Raw genomic sequence first — 27,665 nt, 5'->3', positions numbered from 1 at the left:
TTCAATAAAAATAATACTTATATTAATAACAGTGGCGTACGTACATGATATTATTATATTATATTCGCAACAGCAGGTGTTTTTATTATCACGCGTATACATATATATATATATATATAATATTAATATAGCCATACTACACATAAAGGCGTATAGCTTGTGTCGTTCGACGTCGATGACGGGACAGGGACGGGCGCGTATGGCGTTCCTGCCGAGCCGTATAATAATATATATAATACGGTATAATATTAATAATAATATCAAATATGTGTAATAATAAAATAATAATTATATGCACATTGCAGTAGTTTTCATGTATACGGCTGGTCGATGAAACACATAGATAACTGCATATCACGAAACGGGTATTTTTTTTTTTCATAAATATTTTTCGATCACAATGCGTAGGTAGGTATACGATTTACCGGCGATTTCAGAGGCGACGAAAATGTATGATTATATAACGAATACAATATCGTATTATCGTTGTATACAATAATGTTATTTTAGCGTGCATCGTTGACGATCCAAAAGGAAGGGAGAAATTGTTTTCAACAACAACAACAACTGAACAACAACAACAAAAAAAAAAAACACTACCGGTTAAAAACTATGTAACACCGGCGATATCAACGTGGTGTAGATAACTTTGAGTTTGTACAGCGACATGTACACGGCCATTTCCAGTTTTTCGAAAAACATGCTCGCGGCGGTCAATATGATTTGCTCGATCATTTTCACGCCGGCTGTCCTCGGTCGGACGTCGTTCAAGCCGTATCCGTCGGCGCGGCGGTGAGGATTCGCGTCGAGACTTCGGTCCGTTCGTCCGCGGTCGTCGTGGACCCGCGCGACCGGCGACTCGTCCGCACCGTGTCCGATCCTCAGAGCAGACGCGACCGTACTGCAATCGTCGTCGTTTCCGCTTTTGGCGGAAGTTGCGGCGTCCGCGGTGTTGCACAGATCGGCGGTATCGTTGTCGCAAGCGATCGTGTCCACTGCGGCGGCCGACGGGTCAGTGGCGATGGCCGAGGAGGCGGTGGCGATGGCCGAAGACGCAGTGGCGATGGCCGACGAAGCGGTGGCGATGGCCGAAGACGCGGTGGCGATGGCCGAGGAAGCGCTGGCCACTGCCGAGGATACGGTGGCGGTGGTCGCCGGCGGGGCAGCGGAGTCGGCGGAAAACACATCGTCCACAGGCCACAACAGCACCAGTCCTGAGGAAAAGGAAAATTTTCCGTCAGAACATTTCGTACATTAAACAGTATATATTATATAGACAGTGGCGTAGCCATTGGGGGGGAGACAGTGGGCCATCCCCCCATCTGCTGTATCAACTTAATATATAAAAATGAACTATTATTGTTAATTATGTTTTTTTAGTATTTTGGGTTTGGCCTCCCCTTTTTGAAAACGCTGCGTTCCTGGCTACGTTACTGCAGTATATAGATATTGTTTATAACAACGTTTGAGGGACTAGGAAAATAAGTCACGATAACCAATTACCATAGCAAGAATCATTCTAATTAGCTATTTTTGTTTTGCCTTTTATCAAAAAGTATAAAGTGTGTTGATCACAAGTTAAAAAAAAAAATTGTTAGTTTTATTCGCAATGGTTTTTTTTCTTATAAAACTCATTATGTCATTGCATTCGTATGGCCGTTATTAGAACGTATCATAACAACCGATGCAAATCAGCATATATTGTTATAAATAAAATGAGTTTTTAATTGTTATGTCATTATTAAGCCTGGCACGCCACTACAACCGGTATCATTATAATATATAAACGATTTTTACTGTATTAACGTATATAATAATATTACTTGTGCGTTGTACATTAATTAATTTCGGTATACGGGTCGGTAGTATTGCCCATATTATACAGAGTGATTCGCCGATATGCATGCTCATCATCGTTTTTCCTCATTGATAATAATTAATTCATATACTAATTATAACTTTTGAAATTGTTCAGTACCTACTTATAATATACATTCATCAAGACCATAGTATTATCAAGTAACCTGATTTTTTTTTTTCATGCCACTTAAAGAATGTCCTTTGACGATATAAACTTTATTTTTACCAAATTGTCCATATTTATGTTAAGTTATTAAGGAGACAATAATGTCAAAAATATAATATATATATTTTAACTGTTTATGTATACAAATCGAAAGTCAATCGGGTGGTTTTGAATTATTAAACTTAAAATACTAAAGGTAATCATATAATTGTACTAATACTAATGGTAGTTCATATAATTATACGTTTAGAAGATATTACGTGAAACGGGGTTTACTAAGGGTTAAAAATCATAGTAGTTATTATATTGTTTATAATAGTTCATAATTTATAAAAACTTTTCGAGTATAATAGCAAGGTAGACACTATATAAACAAAATACTACTTTTATATTTTTTGTCCTTTTAGTCGTTAGTAGTACGTAAAGTTTAATGACTACCTATATTAAAGTCTTGTAACTATCCTTGTTTTAATTGAGATTTAGATGCGCCAAAATTGAAAAATAATTCACCCGATTTACAATTTACAGCAAACAAGGGTGTTTTTCATTTGAAAAAACAATATTTGTAACGCGTCACGATTTGCTCTTTAATCGCATGAAAAATCTTCTTTTTTTAATATGGTCTTTAAAAACATATTATATTATCTACAACTTTTATAAACCTACAATTAAAAAAATATCCTAATATAATATTTAATTTAATGCATAATATTTATGACATCTTATATGTATCAAGAAAAGTAAAACCAAATCTTATTCTGTTTATTTTTATAGATATTTAAATTCTAGTACAAGACCTTCTAAAAGTCTATACGTTATACTGTATCCACATTGACCTCAACTGGAACAATTTCTATTTATGTATTTAAAAAATGGATGGTTAATATGATATTTGAAAAAAAATATCTTCATGACTTGTACCCGTTATTAGTATACATTTAATCGGTAATTATTATTTAATTGTTTATGTCCCTTATTAATGGTAATATGTTGTACATGGAGAGACATCATTTTTATGCTAATAAATTAGATAACACTGAAAATCAGTAGTACTTCAAGCAATTATAATAAAACAAGACAAGTTATTGGTCAATTTATGAATAATTTTATTCTTATACTCACGTTTTGAAACGTAATAGGTAATCAAGTATTATAAAATGTTGAAAAATGCATTTTGTTTTATTATACAAGACATAGCAGGTAGACTATGTTAATTATATTTATTTTAATCGAACTAATTATAGGTACGTTTATTGTTTTATTGAATCAATAAATTATGGTCAAAACAAAAATGTATTACATTTTCTCTGATCCATGTCAACCGGATTAATAGTTATGAGGCACACATCATACAACGTCGACGTTTTTTAAAATACTGAATGAAATTGAAATATTTTAAATTCAATAGGGTTTCAAGATATTAATTGTTTCGAGGGACAAAGAGGCTATTTTGTTATTTCACGTCCCCTTTTCCTATTGGATAGAATATACTGTGGAATCTATGCGTAGGCGGCTAATGATACGATGTTAATATTGATATTATAATAATATTATACAGATAATTTCATAATGAGAAGCAAAACGAGATCAATGTTGTTATGAACGACATTCTTAAACAGCTATTTTATCGGCTATTTATTATGCTTTCCATTTTAATTTTATTGCATACTTGACAGATTTTTTTTTTAACAGATAATTTTATAATTTATTTACTATGTTATGTAAACCTGAGAGCCACTATTATTCTAACACTGTTAAACACAAATCTATAAAAGCAATTTTAAGGCATGTCAATTGTATCACCAAAACATTGTAAACATTATAAATAAATACAATTCTTATAATGTATATAAGTCCTATAAGATGTGTGTAGAGTAGGTGTATACTGTATATGATGAATATACATACATATTATACGTGTAATTTTAACATTTTTATCATTTAAAAATAATATGATAAACGACATGACCATACTAACAAGTAAATTAAATCTAATTAATTAAATAATAACCTTACTGATATTTCCTGAAAAAAATTAATAGATTGATATTTCCACAAGACTTTCTTACCGGGAAGAACAGAATATATGTCCACTGTCGAAAATAGCCAAAGTATTATCACGTGTTCACTAGCATTACCTTTGATTGCAGTTTTTGAATTTTATTTTATTTTCAAAGTAAATATGAAAGCAAATTCTTAGTTCTTTGGTATTTATGCAGATTATAGAAACATGTTTCAAAATCTCTAAATACCGTAAATAAGAGTTTTATTTAATTAAATACAATAATAATAATTATAGTATGTATTTCATACCGTATTTTTATTTGCTTAGTATAGTTATTTTACGACCATTTTTCTTAATAACTGTGCATTTTATGACGATTCCCAGACTTCAAACTGTTTAAATATTGTTTTTATTTCAAATCTACCTTCGGCATATTCACCTATATCACAATTGAACTTAATAATTTTTAATTTTACTTATGTCATGCATGATGCATGTGTATGTTTATACTATATTATAATTCCATGTTTATGTTCTCACAAATAATTACAGTAGATTCTCGTTATATCAAATCTCAAAGGCAGCGCCGGGCCTAGGGCCTGGCAAGGTGTGCATCTGCCAGGGGCGCAAAATATCGAGTAGGAATGGGGGCGCAAAATTTGATATCATAAAATTTGAATTTGAAAATCTAAGCCAAAATATTTTAATATATTAATATCTGTTATTAGATGCGAGTTGATTAATACTGTGTTAATTCATTAATTGTGTTATATATTTAACACTTTTTTACAATTTTTATAATTAAGCAAAAAATTTACTACAGAAATAAATTTTCATACACGACGATCGACGATGGCTGTTATTGAATGGTATCGTAAAAGGAATATTATATTGTATTTATAATAATGTAAAAAATATTAATGCGTTTCCCATGGCCGACAATTATAAAAATAGAACAGCTATGATATATTATGTATATAAAATAATTATCAGTTTTAAATCGACCAAAATAATATTTTCAAAGATTATATTAAACTTTATTTAATAATTAAAGTATTAAAATAAGCTATACAATATACACACACACAATCGTATTATTAAATTACAATAACAATTATTCGATTATTTTACAATCGACATTCGATTGAATGACAACGCGCATACGGAGCTATACCTACCTAATCTACGCTCTGAAACAGTGAAGCCTGAAATAGAATAAGGTAATTAGGTAAATATTCTAATAGAATTTATTTAAAATTTAACGATTATGAAAAATTATTAGCATTAATATTGTGTCATTTTTCCCGTTGTATTTTATTATTTTATTTTAATTTATGCACAAATTTGCGTACTTTTGGATTAAAGGACATCAAAACACTAATTTTTTTTTTTAATTTTAAGTTTATTGGTGTATTATTGTAGTTAACACAATAAAAAATGTTTTGGTTAAAATCCGAAGTTAAAAAAATGATTATTTAACAAAATAATGAGAGTAGATGGATAGCCGCGTGACGTCATAGAGCCGACGACCGAGCAGTCGCCTATGTTTTACGCGTAAAAGTAGTTTGATTTACACAATGATATTAATAATTTAAAATGGTATTTAAGAATTTTTTTTTCATAATCCGAAGTATATTTATGTGCTTAAGACGATGGTGTGATTTAAAATTGAATATACTTGTTGTTGCATACATATTATAAATTATAATTTAGTAAAATTATTGAGTTCACAACTCGCATTGTATTGTTGCGCAAACCAAAATTTGTTATTATTATCTTTATTTGAATTTGAAATATTATTAAAGTTTTGTTATTTCAACTATTAAAATAAAAAAATTTAAGCTTTACAGTAAGTATTGATTATGCTTATAGATAAATAAGTTAACATTTATTTTTTTATTTTGAGGGGCGCAAATTTTTATTTCGCCAGAAGCGCCGATAATGATCGGCCCGGCCCTGCTCAAAGGGAACAGGAAAGAGTTCGAGATATCAAAAACATTGAGATATCGAGTTTATTAAAATACTTAAAAAAAAAATCGATAAATAATTTGAATGCTTAAATACATAATTTGAATACTTAGAGTACTGATACTACATACATATCAATAAACTACAATAATGAATAAATTAATTTTTTTTCATTTCACTGTACATTGTATACAAATTACTACAACTATTAGTATAATGTTGTTAGAGATAACGACGTTTGGCATAATAAGAATCTACTGTACATTAATAATTTATATTGATCTTTTACTCTTAGTATGTGATGACTTGACACGTACACATTTTTTTTTGAAAACTTCAAGAATTATCCTAAAATAATCTTTTTAAAGTATACAATAAACTACTTATACAGTAACTTGCATAATATGTCAATATGACGTGTAAAATAGTGTTTAAGAATAGAAAGTTGTTTTTAACTTAATCGTATGGTTTTACCTACTTATACGCTAAAAAGGTGTAAGCTCACGCAATTTTTTTCGAATAGATACAATAATATGTTACTGTCCGATGTGGCAATGTCCATAAATATAATAATAATATTCATATAATATTCTATCGATTATCAAGGAAATTTTTTACTCTCGTAAATTCCTGGCATTTTAAATTTTTAACCGCGTATTAAATAATATTTTATCATATACAGTAGCTTCTTACTATCTCGAACTACATTGAAATTCTCTCGAAATTACCATTACACTTATAGCGTTTTGCTCTCGATAACTCAAAATAAAATGACTCGTTTTCGTTATCTCGAATACACAAATAATATTTTTATTACAGTAAGAACAAAAATTAAGCAGTATACAGTCAGTTTAGTGATTGTGTTTTCACGCGTTGGTAATCAATTTTTGCAGTAATTCGTACAATTATACAATGAAATGGAAAATAAGCGTAAAATAAATGTACTTATAATTAGTTTTTACATTCTTACAAAAACAAAAGTAATATTAAACAAACCGTAATGACGGATATAAAAAAAAAATGAATTTATTCATCATTGTAATTTGTAGATATAATATATATGTAGTATTTTAACTTTAAGTACCTATTCAAACTATGCATTTTGAACATATTCACCAATTTATTTTTTAAGAATTTTAACAAAATTCGATATCTTGTGGTTTTTGATATTTCGAACATTTTTCTGTTCCCACTGAGATTTTACACAACGAGAATCTACTGTATATTTATTGATAATTCGAGATGTCTGTACGTGCGTTGTCCGTTGCGCTTTTTCAAGTTGCAAACCCACATAAAAAGGCATATATCAAAGGCAAGAGGCAGCATAGGCTTACAGTTTTACAATGATAATATGATGTAATGACAATACGTGACCCGCTGAAATTGGATTGTACATCATAGCCATGGGCAATACATATACATATACTTGCAATAATGATCAATTTGTATGCTCAACCATAACATATTATTTTACGGCGGAATCGGTAGATATACTCAAAAATTTTACACACGGCTTTTCAACTCCGGTGTGCCCATTGAAAGAAATCGAACAAAATTATTAGTGGGGAACGGATGAGCAACAACAAAAATTTTTGAATAATTTCACAAATTTTTCAAACGATTGTTTCATGTATCTCCCCCTCCTCCCAGAGTGTCACACTGTTTTATTTTCCTATATATTAGGCCAACCGAATGAAGGGGAGGATACATAGGTGTTGTTTCGATGTGACAATATTTTGTCAGGGCATTTTAATAATTTAACGGTTTTTTTATTTTGTTACTATGAACGAAGCTTACGTTATTCAGCTATAGAATATTATAGGTACTAATATTTCGAGCGATATAATCTACTTTTTTACTATCGTGTAAATTTAAAAATAAATAATTTAAGAATATATAGTACTTGTAGTTAAAAAGTCACAATGTATACGCTCGAATCGCCATAATAACCAGAGAGATGACTCAAGCGCAAAACGGTGAGAATATAATATTATTCTCAAGAGGTAATCCGCTGATTGTAAGCACACCAGATGAGTTTACGCTAACTTGTGCAGTTTGCCATTAAAACGTGTAGTTGTTATTCAAATGTTGTTCAGTACGTAAAAATATTAAGACTTAAGAGTTATGAATAATTTTAATGCTTTATTTTATGAATTGTGATTATAAATGGTTGTCATTATTGTTATGAGCATTGATGATATAGTATTATAAAAATTATTTAATAAGATAATGGTTTAAAATATTTTAAATTGCGCGTACAAACCGGGTATGTGGTTGATGAATGTTGAATTTATTATTGTATGGTTAATATAGGAATTTATTATTTAACGTCAAATCGTAAAACATAGTATAACCTGCAACGTTCTAACAATATTTTCTTACCATTTTGCATTTATCTATGTTCGCACGATAAATTATTAACTATCGCTTATTTTTCAGAATCACATAACACTTTCAGTCTTAATGCTTAAATTGTCATTGCCTAATTAAAATTTATATTTAACAGTTCAATAACTCAATAAATAATAAAAAATAAAAAATATTAAATCTAACATAAAATATTATTTTATATATTTATTTTAATATTACTAAACTACACTAAATTTTGTATTTACAGTTTGAACGACAATAGTCCAGTAAAATTTGAAAAAATCCAATATAGGTATAATTTATCGTACCTATAATTATAAAACTATTCGATTTGCAGCTATTGAAGCTTAAATGAAGCAATATGGATATTGGCGAAACAAATAGTTGTATAAATTTATCAATTTTGCACAAGTATATGCATTGTTCTAAAGTATCTAAAATGTCCTTAGCATAAATTCTCTGATATCGGGTATCAATAATTTTTGTCTATATCTTTTATATTATGTTTAAAAAAAAGGAAAAACTATACTAATTCAGATTTCATACATCAATATTAATAGGTGTGATCGATGTAATAACAACGTGATAGTAATTATATAAACAGATTTTTATTAAGCTTAAAGTAAAGTTCACGAAATCGATCGTCGCACTATTTTGAATTTCACTCCTTATGTAACCACCAACAATTTTAAAGTCTAAAAATTACATTTTTTATTTAAAAAATAACTTCTATTAAATTGAAAAATGTAGCTAAAACGATGATCTGTCTAAACGCTAACTTCAAGTATATTTTTATAATATTTATCGCTTCATCAAATCGATCGTATACCTAATGCTGTTTAGACGTAAATTAAGGACAATTTTATTAAATTGCGCGAGTGAAAGACAGAGACAATTGCAATATCGGTAACCATCATTCCGTTCGGGGCTTAGACACGCCTCGTTACGTTTAATGTCCGAATAATATTATGAGTATTATGTTTTAGAGACGAAAAACAAAAACATCGCAGTAACGCCGTTACTAAGGCGCCGTGCGAAATAATAAAAATTTCGATTCAAGTAAGTATCATCATAACCGCTACGGCCACGACTTTTATGGCCTAAAATAAAAAAATATATTAGTCCAGCGCGGCTATGACGCACACTGTATATTACTACATGTGTAATTTCTGAGATTCGTTTTAGAACTGTGGCAGACCAAATAAATAATCGCAACAATGTGCTTGTGCGCTTGTTTATTTTTTTAGTATAAGAACACCGTGCGTGGTGACAGGAACAGTAAAGAGTGTCAAAAGTTTCGTGCGTAACCTAACTTATATTGAAGTGGCAGCTAATAGAAAGAGAGCAAAACGACCAAGCCCGCTCGTCACCCCCAAAGCTCACAACGCACAGTACACAAGTTGACATTGTTTAAATTACATTTTTATAAAAAAAAAACCAATTTATTTAATATTTTAATTATAATATATGTAATAAAATAAAATGTAAGTAAAAATTGTGAAATCTATAAGTATATAATATACACTATGTATTTATTGCACTTAGATCCTGTATAAGTATACAAAGTGATTCACCAACCATGTCCATCTTCATATTTTCCTTTAATAATTAATTTTATGAATTTTGATTTTTAATTTTTAATTATACTCTCAATAATACCATATTTTCCAGTTTTTGAGTGCCTTGATGTATTTTTATTATTAATTTTTATGTCTAAAGACACATTTTTAGTAAAATAAGTTTTGATAATCATTTTTAGTGAGCTTTCTGATAGAAAATTGGATCTAATCGATACTTTTGGAACGTCAACAATTCAAAATTGAAAATTATCAGTACTTTTTAAGTTAATCGCGGATAATAAAGCGGGTAAAAACACTAATAACATTTGTTAAGATTTTAATATATAATTATTAAAATATATTTGTTTTTGTGACCTTGAGATTACTAAAAAGTTAGACCTTCTTCGAATCGTTACTTATTTGTCGTACAAGTACAACGATTTATTATTATATTAAAATGTATTCCATGCATTTCAGTGCCCACTCAATGACGAGATACACGTCTTGACGCCTACTGCACAACAGAGCGGTTACCTATTTGGCGGTGTTTTTTTGTTTTTGGTTTTGGAGTGGTAAGAGGTTACCGTTTTTCTTTGGTTTAAATGTTATAATAGGTCATTTTACTATGATATTATTGAATTGTGTATTACAAAATATATAAATAGGTTAAGGGGGTTGGAAGTGCGTCTTTTTTTTTCTTTAAGGAGTATTCGATAGGCAATTATTATTACGAGCGTGATTGCGTTTATCTATAATACAGTACGAGTAGCAAACTATAATTTTTTTGCGTGAGTCTCCAACACCACCAACATAGTCGAACCGTATAATATATAAATAGACGATGATCATCGACCTTTTTTTTCTTTACTAATGCTATTTTTCAAAATCTGATTTTTTGAATATTTAAATATAGTTAGACATTATTTCTGGATTCTTGAAATTTCTGGTTATATTTAAGGAGTAAGAAAAACTCATCCAATTAATAATTTACATTTTAAAAAAAAGGATTCTAATTTGAACATCATTGAGCAGTAGGTATAAAAAAAAATTTCAAGAATTTGAAAATATGTTCTTAAAGATTAAAGTATATTAAAAAAAAATAGCAAAAATCATAATTTGAATAAATTCATTATTAAAATAAAAAATAGAGGAAGTAAGCATTTTTATTTTTTAGTGAATCATCTTGTAAAGTAGATGTAATCATGACAGACTCGAGCTCTTCGTTATGGCTTTATCGTAAACAAGATTGGCGCGGCGTGAATACGCGATGGAGGTATCTATGTGTAATATTATGAAAAAGAAAATCATTCCCTTAGCGGGCTTCAGGTGGGATGCGTATAAGTATATTATATTTGTCGAGTTCGATAAACACCTATACGTATAAAAAAAACTGTTTTCGCTACTTTAATTTGAACGGACTTTTTTACGCGTGACTGAACACTGAGAGGAAATATGATTTAAAAGGTCACGTGAGCATTATATAGGTATACGTATTTATACTACATATCATAAGTAAATTACTTATGCCACTATATATAATATAGTAAACACGTGTACAGGATGATTCACCAAAAATATATTCGACCTCATTTTTTCTTCAATTATTATTGAAGTATTTATTCAAATTTTGATTTTCCAGAATTTATAAGCAATATTTTTATTTATTTTTTTTTTTATTTTTACAATACGGGACGAACCCTTTAATACATGAATATAATAGTATAATAATAATATAATATAATATTATTCGAGTTATTTAAATATTATTCGGGTAATAAAACTTGCGTATTTTCAATTATTCAGATTTATTATTTATTATATAATATTTATAAAATATCCACTACAAATTTTTTTGTTAGAATGGGTACCACCTTTTTTTTTTTAATAAAGTAAGATATTATAATGATATTATGAAGTAAATGATTTTTTTTTTTTAATGTTTATACATCAAAAGCCGCGTCATTCAAATGAGTAGTTTCTAAGTTATTAAATTCTACATAAAAAATATTATATCTTTATTATAATGATTTTACATCAAATAAAATGTATACGTAATTTTTAGTCTAATATTTATTACACTCGGACAGTTTTTAAATATTATTATAAAATTCATAAACATACGTATTTATATTATTTTATATTTTATATTCAAATCACCATACATATCCATCACTTAAAATAACATTATAACATATTATATTATCATATACGTAAATACTACATTTATATATAAGTACTACAAATAGCTACTAAAGCTCAATAGTTCATGAACTAATCGATTGAATATGCATTTTTACAATATGCGTTATTTTTTTTTCTTTTAATCAGCCGCAGCTTATCAATTTACTGTAACAAAATTAATGGTGTCTTTTAAAAAACAATTTTTTATCGTTGGGACAAGAGGACTCATATTTTTAATGGCAACAAACAAAAAGTGTGTACATATAAATATATATATATATATAGTTTACACTATAAAATATAAATGATTAAGTATTAAAGAACAAATGTGGGCGAGGATGTCCGGTGAATCACCCTGTATATATTGCTTATATTATATATATACACACAAATAGATGGTAGTTATTCGCCACGAGTTATTATTAGGTAAATGATGGCTGCCATCGACGTTCCGAGAACGCAAATATAACTGCAACAATGACAGACGTTTAAAGTCCAAACACGGACAATTAGCATTAATAAAATAAACGCACTATCTATACGTTTTGTTTTTGTCGTCGTAATTATGATATTATATACACGATGACTCATCAACCATCACCCTATTTTTTTTTTCAACAGTGCGGTTATTCAAAATCTGATTTTTAAAATTTTCAAATACCTTTACTATTAAAGTCTTAAATATACCATATTTTGAAATTCTTGAAATTGTTTGTACTACTTAGTAAGTTAATAGTAGTACTTACAGAGTGCCTTGTGGAGTGTATTAACTTATTTTTCAAATGTGATCTCTCCTTTTCTACTATAAACTATACTGCAGATAATTTTTTTGAAAATGTTGACGCATCGAAATCAGACTTCGAACGAGTAGTTAGAAATAAAAAAAGCAGTCAGTTTTTTTTTTAGTCAGGTATTTCTTAATTTTATTTACTAAGGATAATATAGATGCGTAATTAAGGACTATTATCTTTAGTATAAAACATACTAAATTTTAGTAACTGATAAACCACTCGTTCAAATTTTGAAATCAGTTTAATTAACATTAAAAAGGGATTTCTTAATTAAAAGGGAATAAGGAATATCTGCGCTAATTAAATCACCCTGTATACAGTACTGTATAAGTCATATTATTAACTATACTGTCCGAAAACTCTGCGGGAAATATTTCGATAATTGTGATAATATTATATTATACCTATACTAGCTACCTATAGCTGATCCTGCACGTCGTTTTCCGTGACAAATTAAATTTACCACTTCTTAAACTCTGTTAAATGTAAACCGCATACAGTTATTTGGAATGTTTTGACACAATATAAAATATAGGTTTAAAATAATATTAGATAATATAAAAGTATATGTGTAAAATATATATATTAAATAAATATAAAATATGTCAATATGATACTGCGTGTTCCGGCCAAAGTCCAAAATTGGCTAACGTGAACATTAATCTCTGCAGAACGGCTAAAGTAAAAATTCAAAATTATCTATTATATATACTTACCAATTTAGACGTTAATGATGTATGTAATATTGTATTTGTATTGATAAATAATGTATTTGTATTATTTGTAAATATACCACCCACAGATGAAAGTATAATATGTGAAAAAAGATCAACTTGTAACTCAACATGTCATAATTGTTTAACATGTTCAAATCGGATACAAAAATGATGGCACGATCATTAAGTAAGAACTGATTTGAAACGTAAAATGGCGTTGGTGTTATAGCTCGGAGGGTTTTGGGCTGGGAACGCTGAATGCGGTTGTTGTAAGAGATTTTTGCAGAATCCTATAATTGGATTTCGTACGTCCATATCGGCTTAAGATAGAGTTTATAGATTGGTAGTTTAATTGTTAATCTGTAGGGACTGGAAGTTAAAAAAATAGTGGAGAAGACGAAATCGATAATTTAAAGATAAGAGTTTTTTGCGTTTATGTGAAGCTTTAACTTAAAATAAGTTAAATAAAAAAAATAAAAATAAAAATGTAAGTAACAGCTATCTGCTATATTATATAGTCTCGAGTATACCGCGTAGTTGAGTATAAGTTATTTTAATGTACCTTTATGTATTAAATTTGAATCAAATAATAATTTATTGCATACAAAAAACGATTCTGAACAAAGACGAACTTTCAGCTTGTCTTGCTAAGTATATTTTATGATAAAGATTAAAGGTATTAATATTTTATAGTATAAATGTATAATATAATAAAAATATATTATATAATAAATATTATATTGCTATTATAATATGGTAGGTTGAGTTGAATTAATTATTGCCAATAATATTGTACTTGAAAATATCATTGTGTGTATAAAATGTATTGAATCATTTCACTAATGACACTAATGGTGTGCATTAAACATTTCAATTATTATAATTAGTACCAACAAATAATATTTTTAAATTTTAACGAAATAACTAAAATCGTTATTATTTATTTAAATATTTAATTTTGTTCATTTTTAACTTAAAATGTCTATAAAAGAAACTGTATATTTTTATGATTATTTTGGATATAGTAAGAACTATACTAATGTAAAATCTTGTATTAAATTGTTAATCCTTAGTTATAATACAAATTGGAAACATTATAAATCTTCAACTATAAAATGATTTGCTCATTCTCGTAATTTTGTAAAAATTTCAACATCAAATGCTTTACGAAAAAATCATACCATAAATTTTTAATATTTTTAAATAGCTATAATAGAAATTTATGAAAAACCTTGTATTCAATTTTTATGCTTTTTGACTTTGCGATAAACGTTTTATCGATAATTGTAAGAGAAACTAAATTGAAAATAGAAAATATCTACGAGTAGCTCAAATACAGTCAAAATTATTTCACTGCGTATAGAAAATGTTAGTACATACGTATATAAATATTTGATGAAAACTTCAAGTATTCGCGGTAATTTGTTTTTAAGTTACACCAAATAAATAAAATCGATTATGTAGTAAACCCGATTAACGTGCTAAAAGTTGTTTTTCGTGATTATTTATGTTCCGGTTGTTCCGCGAAGAATCTAGTATAAATATTATATTATTCATTAGTAAAAGTAAAAGTCTTAATCCATAATAATATTACATAACGAATTATTTACGTATTTTATTATATCTTTATAATATTTATTATGTATACATAGGTGCCTTATAACAATATAAATCATACATTGTTGCTATAAGCCAGTAATACTTTATTGGTTATTGGCTAAATTAGCCTGTTAATGTATATATTATACACAATTTTACAATTTTATTATTCTTCGTGGCCAAAGTTTGAATAATTGGCTAATGCGTACTTCAACATGCAGTAAGTGAGGTATGTATACATTAAGTAATATACCAACTGCGTGTTAAACAATGGCGTATACCAAGTGATCTGTTTAAAGTAAGACACTATAAAAATATCAAAAAAATTTTAATATTTTTAAAAATATTCGTTCTTACATAATTTAAAGCATTTAAAAACAACATTTTTCTAAAAATAAATACTATTTATTTTAATTTTTAGCTCATCTATTTTTTTTCTATTTTTAGTGACAACATATTGTATTTAATATTTATAGAGGAACGAAGTGGATTCGTACAAAAATACCCAACAAAATGTTACTCCACTTTACTCCGCCCATTTAAACTTTTAATATTTATATATAGCCAATAAACTCCCTAAATAATATATGTAACAAAAATTATTTTGAATATATTAGCGAAAGTTTAGTCACGGTTGGTCAACACGGGGAAGTGAACTTCACTCGCGTCCTAGCCTTCTAGGGTACGGCATTTACCGTACAGGTTGTATATTACAACTATATGATATTATTTTAATGTAAAATATATCAACGAATTGGACCTGCTCGTACTAATATTAGTACCCGTATTTCTAACACAATAGTCAATAAGTGATAACGTGAAGCCCGTCAAAAATGTCGAGCTTCGGAAAACCATTTATTAATAATAATAATTTTAACGAAACGGGCTTTGTGTAGCGCGTCATTTGACGTTAAACACTCGAGTTTCTAGAAAAAACTTAATAACGTATTGAAAAAATATTTATCCAACATAATTTTAAGTCGTTGCAAAACAACATTTTTGGAAAAGAAATGATATTTTTATCGTTATTATTTTTTTTAAGTTTTTTTCTCTTTTGAATGACAATAATATACATTTTTCATTTCATTTACCTACACAAAATATTACTGTTCGGAGCTTTTCGATCTATAAAAATTAAATTTAAAATAAGTCGTCTAAAATAGTTAGAAGTATTATAAAAGTTTAGACGACGAGAGGAGATGTGGACCGACATCTTGTGGGGTATCCTTGTAATTTGTATATACGAATTCACTTCATTATTCATTTAAACTACGCCGGTATTGTCGTTAAAAAAAAAAAATAATAATAATAATATTACGTAAAACGTTAAAAGATTTTGAAATGACGAGTGATGTCTTACGTTAAATTTTGATCATCCAGTATACGTATATCAGACATTATCGAAGGACATCGTAGAATTATTGGCCATTAAGACCGCAGGAAGGACGTCAATATAATAAGACGATCAAAACGATCGAGTCGATCAGGCGCCAATTATTGGAGACGTAATAATATATCGGTTCGAAACGCTATAATAACAATAATAATAATGCACGAAATCGCGGACACGCGCAATACACTCGGAACAATTTCCCGTTCTACAGAACTGCAGTTTGTCGACGCGTATAAGAGCAGCAGTGCTTAAACGGTAAGTAAGTGGGTAGGTATATATTATTTTGCTTTTTAAAAAAACGCACCTTCGACTCGTCATCGTTATCGTGTCGTCGCTGTCGTTATTGCGTTATCTTTACGAACTATGCGAGTCGAGGACGCGGTGACATCTTTCGAGCGTAGTAAATTTAAACGTTTTTTACACGCTCTCCGTGATATTATAAATCGCCATAAATTCACTCGTGTTTTACGCGCGTGATTAATTCTCGGTAAAACTAAATATTATACACTATATTATAACGTAAAATTATATATTATATTTTATACTGTATATAGGTATATACTCGTGGGTACGTAAATTCACTCGACATTATTATGCTATAAATTATAAAGTTAAAGTTTAACGACATTTTTTACGTCCCAAAGCTGCGAGTTCTTGTCGCCGCATAAAGGATGCGATGATAGTTAGCGCGCTTGTGTGTGTGCGTGCACAGCTAGTGTTTTTTTTTCTTCATCGAAGACGAATATTCGGAATATTCGCTTTATTTTATGTCGATTATGTGACGCTTTGTATATAATATAATATATATCACAGAGACGGGCAACTGGCGGCCCGCGGATACTATTTTTAACTGGCCCGTGCTATATACATTTCGAATTACTTAACACAAAAATATAAAACGTTAGAATTTTTATTGTAAAACGTTAGTATAAATTTTTATCTAGCATTGAACTATAAAAATGTCAATTGTAAATTGATTCGACTTTTATTTTTTGCTTTTGCTTTCTATTTTGGGCCCCGTTAGATTTTCACCCTTCAAAAAATTGGCCCTCTAGTAGGAGTATTGAGTTGCTCATCCCCGTAATATATTAATATGAGCTATCGATAAATTGCAAAAAGATCGCATTATCGATTGTTAAATTATTACCTTGTGGATTGTGCACACATATAGAACGATTGGAAAATGAACATTTGACCTCCGACCGCGGATGGTATTTACCGCGAGTGGAAATAATGAAATAGTTTTTACGCCTTAGACAGACACAACATTTCGTCAGCCGACAATTATTTACATTTTATATTTATTTTACCATCAATATTTCAATCAATTGTTTATTACAAACATATTTTCTTAATCTTTTAGCAGTAAATAAATAAAACATTTACACATGGCACGTCATATGTACATTGAAGTTGTTTAGTAAATAATTAATGTGTGTACTAAAAATGTCATTTACAAATAATATTGATATATTATAATCTTTGTTACAGTCATCATCTGACCGTTATAATTGTTATAGTAATGCGTATTGCGCGTCTACAGCTACAGCTGCATAATAATATGTAGTATTAAATATTAAAATTTAATAATTATTATATTACGACGTATACCTAATTGCTATTAAAATGAATATAAATAGTGTAAACAATAGTTTATTAGTTGTTTAAATTGCATAATTATATAGACATATAATAGTCCGCTGTCGGTAAGACGTAAAATGTACATGTCGTACAATATATAGTCGGAGATCGGAGCCTAAAACTCCCTGGCTTAGTCCCGAGTCGTCCGCTCAAATAATGTTTTTTAAACTCTATCAAAATAATACTAAGACAAGTTATATTTACTAAAATCCAATATAGTGACGACTGAATGACTGATTATTGAATAATATTTTACGTCCATCTCAAAAATCTCAAAACTAATGAAACATATATAAATGACTATAGTATATAAACTGTCGGGGCTTATTGTAGAGATTATTCGCTGTAGTTATCCCGATAAAATAATAACATTTTCATTTAAAGAAACATTCATCTTAAACAATGCATATACGTATAGTGCATGTTATAATAATATTATACTTAATATTCAATATGTACACATTGAAATATGTTATCAATTTCCGTAATTATAATTATTGCTCGGTAAGTATGTATGTATAATATAGTGTTTCTGTCAAAAATGTGCGCTCATTGATGAATTGGTAATGGGGATGATTTCGGAGTTTCCTTCGTCTTAACATTTACCAGGATATATCAGTCTATCGTGGCTTACGATAGTGCAGCGTCGGATGTCGAATGTTCTAGTTTCGCAGAACGATCGTCGTGTCCGCGAATACCTGCTATTACGTACTTATATATATAATATATAATTTTCCGGGCAAATATTTTTTCGACCGCAATAAATGGCGCAAAACGTCACGTTTAGCCACCACCATTGTATAATATATTATAATGTAAGTAAACGTAATATCAATACATATTCTATTACGCTATAAATTATAATATATATATATAACGAATTGTAATAAAATAATTATATAGTCGTTATGCGCGGACAAAATGATGGTATAAAACGAGGTACCTGTTATATACCTATATATACGAGTATATATATATATAAATAGCGGTTTCAATTATAATATATATTATAAACTCGGGGAACCGCAACTATATAATTCCCACGTGTACGTGAATTACACGCTGGTTGGCTTTGAAGTTTAGAACTTATAATACTTGTATATAATATACAAAATAAGCACATATATTATGTATTTATAAGGTAGGTAGGTACTCGTATAATTGACTAAGCGCTAAATAATTATAAACACGACGTAATACCGACAGCGCGTGTAATCGGGTGATCCATTTAACGTAAGACACTCGTTATTTAATAACTAAAAAATAAACGTTTTTAAAACATATATTTTCAAGTCGCTAAAGACAAAACATTGTTAAAGCTGTTCACTTTTTATCTTAATGAAAACAGTTTAAAATTTTAAATCAGATAATTTTTTTATCCACAGAAAAAAATAACTAACACAATAATAATATCAAATGTCTAAAAATAGGTTTCAAAAGAGTAAAATTTCAAGTATCTATACGATTATTCGTTTTTAAATTTTGACGAAATAGGAAATGTAGTTAGGAAAATCTCCGTTTTTACCTGCAATAATATAGTAATGATAAAGAAAACTAGCTACCTATATAGTGAATTTTTACTTTCTTTTAAACTTCTAAATTATTAACTATATTTACTTTCTTACTAAAAAAAGATTATGATCAAAGTTAAAAATATAAGCACTTTTTCTACTACAAAAAGTTTCATCAGATAAACAAATCCACAAATCGTTGTAAAATCAATATAATATTCATAATGGTAAAATATTTTAATGGCTTAAAATTTAATAGAGGAGAATATTAAATACTCTAAAATAATCGTTACAATTTCAATTACAATTTGAACAAAATTCAATCGGATTTTTTAATAAATTATTAGTAGGTAATTAGCATGAACTAAGTTAAGAAAATCGAGTATTTTTTGTTTAGTTAAATGATTGCCATTGGTTATAAATTATATTATTACTATAATAATAATTAGAAATATTTTAATAAATACATTAATGAACATTTAAAATCTTCTTTGATATTTTAATTTTGAAGTGAGTTAAGAGGATTTCTTAAATATTTTAAAGTTTATACATAATATAATACTCACTTAAAAATTAAAATATCGAAGAAAACACTTCCAATAAGCACAATAATATATTAATTATTATAAATTCGTTTTAATATTAAAATTAATGAAGTTTAATAACAAAATAAGGACTATTTATAGTTCACATTTTAAACAATTTAAACGTAAATATTTGGAGTGTTACGTATTTGTAAAACAGTAATAATACTTACAGATGAGACATTCTCTTAAAACTATTTTAAAATTGTAAATTTTAGTGAAGGTATCGGTATGTTTTATTGTTTTATTATATTCACAATTCTTATAATATAATAAGACAGTATGAGTCCATCATACTGTATATTATAAATATTATAAAGTTTTGTATACAATTTTTAAACAATTATTATTGTACACATAATTTTTTCAAATAAAAATAGTTTTATGTAATTGTAATGCCTTAATACTTCATAGATAAGTGGACTGGAGTGGTGATTTACTGTGACAAATATACGCGCAACATGGGAATTTAGACGTGTTATTTTTCTAATATATTTATTTATCGAGTTAATAAGAATTTTGATAAAAAAATTAATTTTTCGTTAAATTTAATTAAGACTTCACTCGCATTTTTGATTTTATCCTCTAAATCCTAAATCCATAAAAGTAGGAATCATCAATCAGCAAATTGTGGAAATGTTGAAGAAATTAAAATCAAAAATTTTAGAAAGCCGATTACAAGTGCATTTACTTAAAATTCAAATTTATTTTCTTATTTCTTATCACTTTGCAGCCGGATCCACCTGTAGATATATTAAATATAGAATACGGCTAAATTATTATTGTTGCTCCTAAGAGGACGCAACACTCGCGTGTGTCTTTGTTACAAACGTAGGTATGTCATAACAAATTTGTGTTTAGCAGCTTCAATTTTGAACTGTAATAAGTAAGCGAGTAGCAGTAAGTACACGACGAGTAGGTATGTATACAATATTACAATTTACGAATTATCATGATTCACTTAAAATTTTAAATATCTTACAAAAACACACAGTATAATATTTTGGTAGGTACCTTTAAATTTGATAATAGGCCAATTCACTCCATTATTGAAAGTACATTATAACAATACGAATTTGGAACCACTGGAAACAAATTCTGCCATCTTGTATATGTTTGTAAGACAGATACAACATAATAATATAATATTATTGATATTATTATTATTATTGTTGTGTCAAAGTCCGATATGGTGTCAACTATTTAGACTATGTTTGTAAACAATATGATTTTAAAATTATGTTTTAAATATTTATGTTTCATATACAGCGTGTATAAAAGTGTACGGGTAGATTTAAGATTATAGACGTGTGTGCAGCATGTGCTGGTACGGCGCGTTATTCGGAGGACAAAGCGCGGTGGTTCATTTTTCCAAACGATTTCATTGTGGTTATATATCAAATAACTATAATTCAATGTTTACCAAATGTTAACCATGTGTTTATTTTCAACACTTATGTGGTGGGAGAGGGGTCGGCGTAGACAACAGTCCAGATTCGAGATGAACACCTCTAAAGTCGTTCGCTATTTTCGGCGGACCGAATTATAACTAATATTATTATTATTTCTCGGTTTTATCGCTTCAATTGCAGGGTACGCGAACTTACATTTTTACTGATTAATAAACAATATTTTACATTAACGTTGTCGTGGAAAAACTTTAAGTTACAGTGTCTTTCATCGTGACAGAACAGTGTAATAATAATGAATTTAAATTTTAAAATTGAGACCTAGACACCTGCTAGTACTAGTAGGTACTATTTGATAATAGTTTTTGTATCCTACGAAAAAGTTCATTTACTGAACACCTATTATTTCTTCATTACGCTGGCGGCGTATGTTGCCTATGGAATGGGTATTTTTTACAATTTACTTTTAACTTTATAAAAATGAATTTTGGCCAAAACTGTTTATTCTGTGTTATTTTGAACTTAAATAAAAATACATTTGTTGAATCTATAGTGACTCGAATGTTAAAATATAATGAATAATACTAATACATTTTTGTGATATTTTATAACACAGTTAATGGTACCAAAAATATCGATAACTTATGTTAAGATGTGACTGAAGTGAGCTATTTTTTTTTTATATGTATTGTTTCTGCAATCCATTTCTGCCCAATTATTGTTTAATTTTTACCTGTTTTTCATTTATCAAGCGACTGAAATTATACCCTTGTAAGTACACATATCGTGTAATACTGTAATAACTATAATTAATAATATGTTATTTACATATATATGTTACGGGCAATGAACACGTTGTCCAGGTAATTTGAATTAAAAATATTTTAAAACGATGACAATTCATTTTATTAAATAGTATTATATTATGATTATTTTAAAATAATTGTAATTTATAATAATAATATAATTATCTAAAAATTCTTCAAATGCGGATGGTCGTTCGCTGGTTCGCAGCTTTGCAAGACAAATAAATGCAAGCATATAGAAAAAAAATAAATTTTGCGATTCATAAGTGCTATTCTAATCAATCATGTACTTATAAATAATAATAGTTTATGATTAAATTCTAAATAATTCTAATATTATAGTAATAAATAATAACTTGATTATTTATTTACCATGACATTGTAGATATTAATAAAAACTTCAGAATATTATTGATTAATACAATTCAAAATATTAATATTATTGGTATAATTATTACTAATGCAAAATATATTACTAATGCCTGGACAGGACAAAATATTGTCCACTAACCAAACTATACATTGCTCTATATTCCATATTTCCTGTAGTTCGTAACTTATATATTATAAATACGCAGTAGTAGATTTTGTACCCACGAAAACAAATATTTACGCAACTAACATCCAGTTGCCCGTAAAATTGCATTCGAGCTCGACACTTCTCATTAACCTCTAAATTAGAATTTTCTCAGTCAGATGCAGCGACTATCTTATTATATAATAACTACTACCTTTGTTTAATTAAATATTGTAGTTTTCGTTTAATCCAGGACTTAAATTATAAAATATACTTAGTTTTACCATTTTTGGGTATTTAAACGTTATCAAAAATTAGTGTTCAACGTTATTTAATCGTTTATAAGTTGTATGTTAAAAATAATAACAAGATATTGTAAGCACCAATGAAATTCAACATTAATATAAGATTTACCAAGTTGAATTTTAGAAATATTCTAATGACAAAAAATATATTATTTAATAAAAAAGAAGAACAACTAAATATTTCAGAATACATTAGTTATTTTCGTTAACAGAAGTTAGTCGACTTAAAATTTATCTTACCTACAAGTGTAACAAAAATAAATAGAATTTAAGTATTCATTAGAATGATAGTATGTAAAAGTGTCTTAGGTTTAATGTAAAAAAAAAGTAGATAAAACTATTATTTTTAATAACGTTATTTATAATTATTTTTTTAATTTACAAATTTTAATAAGATATTTTTCGTTTTTCTTTTGCTTTTTTAAATATTTGTTTTCCATTGTAACGTTTTAAAAAACGCTTTTTCTATTATACTAATTAATAATTATGCTATATTATACGATCTAGTGGTTCATGGCACGTACAAAATTGGTAGTGTTTCTATGTAACTACTGAAATATATTATGCTAATAGTTTTACATTCCGTTGGTTTTATAAAGAAAAGTTATTAACTGATTTTTGTAAATATCTAGTTTCGTGGTATTTATTTTACCATTAATTTAACGAACAATGAATTAAATTATGCGTCACAACTCGCAATATTATATTATTTCTGTGAATTCGAAATCTTACAAATTCTACATGATATAAAATATAGGTGTTTAATTTATTTTATACAATTGCCAAAGCTGGCGCTATTTACATTTTAAAAAAAAATTAAAGATTATTTACTTGGAAATGTTAAACATTAATTCTTATAAATAAAAGCTTTTTCGATTTATCAAAAATAATTTTCGGATATTTTTTTGTATTTCGTTTATATCTGCGTAGGAACAAGTAATATTATTTAAAGTTTTATATTCAAGTTATTTTGAATGTGTTTTGTAGAATATAAGAAATGCATTTTTTTTTGTTTAACAGTACTGTATGAAAAAAATGAGGAAAAGAAACATAAAGAACATCAAAGACCTACTGCAGAACGACTTTGCCGGTTTTATTTATAAAAGTATCGTACAACTACTTGTTGTGTATTTGTGAATATTTATTTTTCTCGTACGAAATCGAATATTTTATACGGATTTATTCACATGTAAATGAAAAAACATACATACTTTTACCTAACTGCTTTGCATTATTTTAAAATGAAAAAAATAAAATAATAGAAATCCTTCTTTTAATTATAAATTAAATGCAAATAATTGCTTATAATAATAATATACGATGGTTTACGTACAAGTAAAGAAACTAAAAAACTGTTTCTTCTTAGTTACATGGTTAAAATAATTTAAATCAAACATTCGTTCATCAGTGACGTTCAAAAGAATATTAAAATAATAATCTTAAAAAAATTAGTATAAAGTGCTTTGAAAATATTCTTAAGATTCATAATTTAAAAAATATATAAATTTAATTGGAAATAAATCTTTCAACTATAAAATATTATAAATTAAGTGCGACGTGCGTACAAAAATTTGAAATAATTATTTATAAAACACATGTAATCAATTTTAATTGGCAGGAATTTTTAAAAATATCATAAAAAGTAATAAAAACGAAAAAATAACTTAAAAAAGTAAAAATACAGAACAATTTGAAATAAAAATGTAAAAATTAAATTGGTAAGTAACTAATATTAATCAAAACTTTATTGTTATATTAATTGAATTAATTATTTCAGACTACACGCAGTATATATATATGATAACTATAATAATATATTGTAATGTATAAATAGTATATATATATTAACGGTTGTCGACTAAAACAAATACGATCCGCGACGGAGTACTCCTCAGCCTCCCCTTGCCCTATACGCCACCTCTGGGTAAGAGTATATCTATGTAACGTCACTCACCTGCAGTGATTGGGACAAAGGCTGCGTACAACGCGCAAAATCGTTTCATGTCTGATAATCGTCCTGCAGAATCGCCGGCGGACACCAAACATCTGCAGACGCGTGTACCGCGGCAATGTCGTAGGCAGGTAACTATTATAATATCAATCCGCGCACAGTCGTAACTATACTGCGGCGCAGGTGATGGACTTGAGCTACGTACAACTGTACTGCGGGCGCGTCAAACGAAATTGGGTACGACAAAGCAACATCGGTGTGCTCCGACCGCCAAACCGCTAATGGAGGAAACGATGATAATAATAATGTTATATATCTGTCTCCGAGGGCCTCGTCTTATAGGTGCGTCCCGAGTCCAACTAGTCCGCCGATCCGTATAGCCGTTATAACACCACTGTGGGGCGAGCCGGAACGACAAAATCGAATTAATCGACTGCGAGTCGTTTTCTCATCGTATTATATATATATATATATGTATACAAGTATTTTAGGACGCCCCTGATGGACAATTATAGGTAATAGCCGATTTAACGTTATACGCATATATATATATACCTATACGATAAATGAGTAATAATAATAGTGTTATACGATGTTGCGACGACCTCGTATATATAGTTATAATAGTTATAATATTATTATGTTCTGCAAGTAGGAATTATATACATCTAAACAGAGCGATTATTCGCGCGCAGTTATTTCTGTTTATTTACTACTTTTTTTTCTCTGCGGTGAGACAATAATGTATAGGTTCCATGCAACGTAATGGAAACGCTGCGCGTCGTTCTATACGACGGTCGCTATATATTAAGACAAGGCAATTATTATTATAGAATTCTCTGAAACGAAAAACAAAATATTGGACGCAAAAGTATATATATATATATATATAGGTAATATTAAATTATATCGACGTATATTTTACATAATAAATTTATTTTTGTAATTATTTAATGAACACATATTACCAGTAAATTTCCAGAATTAATAAATCTCTATTGAACACGACTTATAGTAAGTTTATATAGTGTTTACACCCATTCAATTTTGTAACAATCATTGTCGCAAAATTATACACAAAGGAAGCAAGTAAAACATAAAATAATACAATAATTATCGATCTCTTCGATACCATATAATAAAAAATAAAATAATTATTGATCGTGAACCATGATCTTTTAATTTGTTATATTTTTTTTAAAAATTTCAATTTGTATTATAGTCCTAATCTATTGATAAAATGTACAAAAACACGGGGGTCATTCAATTTTTAGAACAGTTACAAAAAATGGGCGCAACACGATTTCGAACGTTTTATCTTTTTTATAACACGATTGCAAACGAATGTCCCTTATCAAAAAATAAAATTTTTAACCGAAAAACGAACAATTGCGAATGTTTTTTATAGGCTAGTTTGCCAAGTTTATAACTTCTGAATATGTTTTACTTTTTTCGGGAACCCGTATGGGAGCCTACCGTTTTAATCGCCCACCCATTTTGTTTTTGGGATAAAGCTTTAAGTTTTTGTGCACAAACGTTAGGTTTAATAAGAAGTTCAATTTTTGAAATTGCCCCCCATCACAAGTAATCAATTATAAAGTATACAGGAATAATATACGCAATTATTAATAAAATATTTTTACACGAGGGTTTTATATATTATTCATCTGAAGTTTTAATTAAAAAAACTTTGATCAAAAAATCGATTATATTCGACGTACACACTTATATATAATAATTGCATACATATTTAATTCACGACGTGTTTTATTTTTAATGGGTACTTTCCATTAAGTTTTTTGAAGTTTTTAAACAATCACTTGTCATCTTTATTGCGTCAGCTTTGGAAAACTAAAAATTATTTTAAAATATTACCACATATATATATATGTATATAGCCGGTATCACAATAGAACGGTCGATATCTAAACTTATATTAAATCGAAAACAAAAAATCAAACTACTGTAGTAGCGTAGTAGCTGTCTGGCAGTGTCGATTAAATTATTATTCCGATAATATATTCATCTCTCGACAATACAATTCCTAAAGAGCAGAGACTATATATTATTATGATAAAATAATGCGATGACAAACAAATAAAACGCTGTGTAGTGTGTGGTTGTGAGCTTAAGCAGATTTTTGAAAATTGAATTGACTTAATGCAATACGACCAGATGACTCTATTTTTTTTGGTAAATCTGTTTTATTCAGTAAAACAGTATTTGCAGTAAAATATAATATGATAAAGACAAAATGTATACACAAGTGGGCAGTGGTGGATCTAATATTTATTTTATTTGGAGGAGAAGTGTAAAATAATTATAATATCTGG

General features: G+C 28.2%; 1 protein-coding gene across 1 annotated transcript; it reads right to left on the bottom strand.

Annotated features, from left to right (window-relative positions):
* On the bottom strand, nucleotides 1-25,623 carry LOC132927931 (uncharacterized). The gene is made up of 2 exons (XM_060992497.1): nucleotides 25,336-25,623; nucleotides 1-1,214 (listed from the first exon to the last, which is right to left on the bottom strand). Exons 1-2 carry the CDS (start codon nucleotides 25,382-25,384, stop codon nucleotides 604-606), a joined length of 660 nt encoding a protein of 219 aa, XP_060848480.1. The 5' UTR covers nucleotides 25,385-25,623; the 3' UTR covers nucleotides 1-603.
* Between the last annotated feature and the right edge of the window lie 2,042 nt (nucleotides 25,624-27,665).

Source organism: Rhopalosiphum padi, chromosome 3 (assembly GCF_020882245.1).
Source record: "Rhopalosiphum padi isolate XX-2018 chromosome 3, ASM2088224v1, whole genome shotgun sequence".
NCBI classification, from domain to species: domain Eukaryota; kingdom Metazoa; phylum Arthropoda; class Insecta; order Hemiptera; family Aphididae; genus Rhopalosiphum; species Rhopalosiphum padi.
Note: the sequence above shows the minus strand (reverse complement) of the source record. Positions and strands in the feature narration are given on the sequence as shown.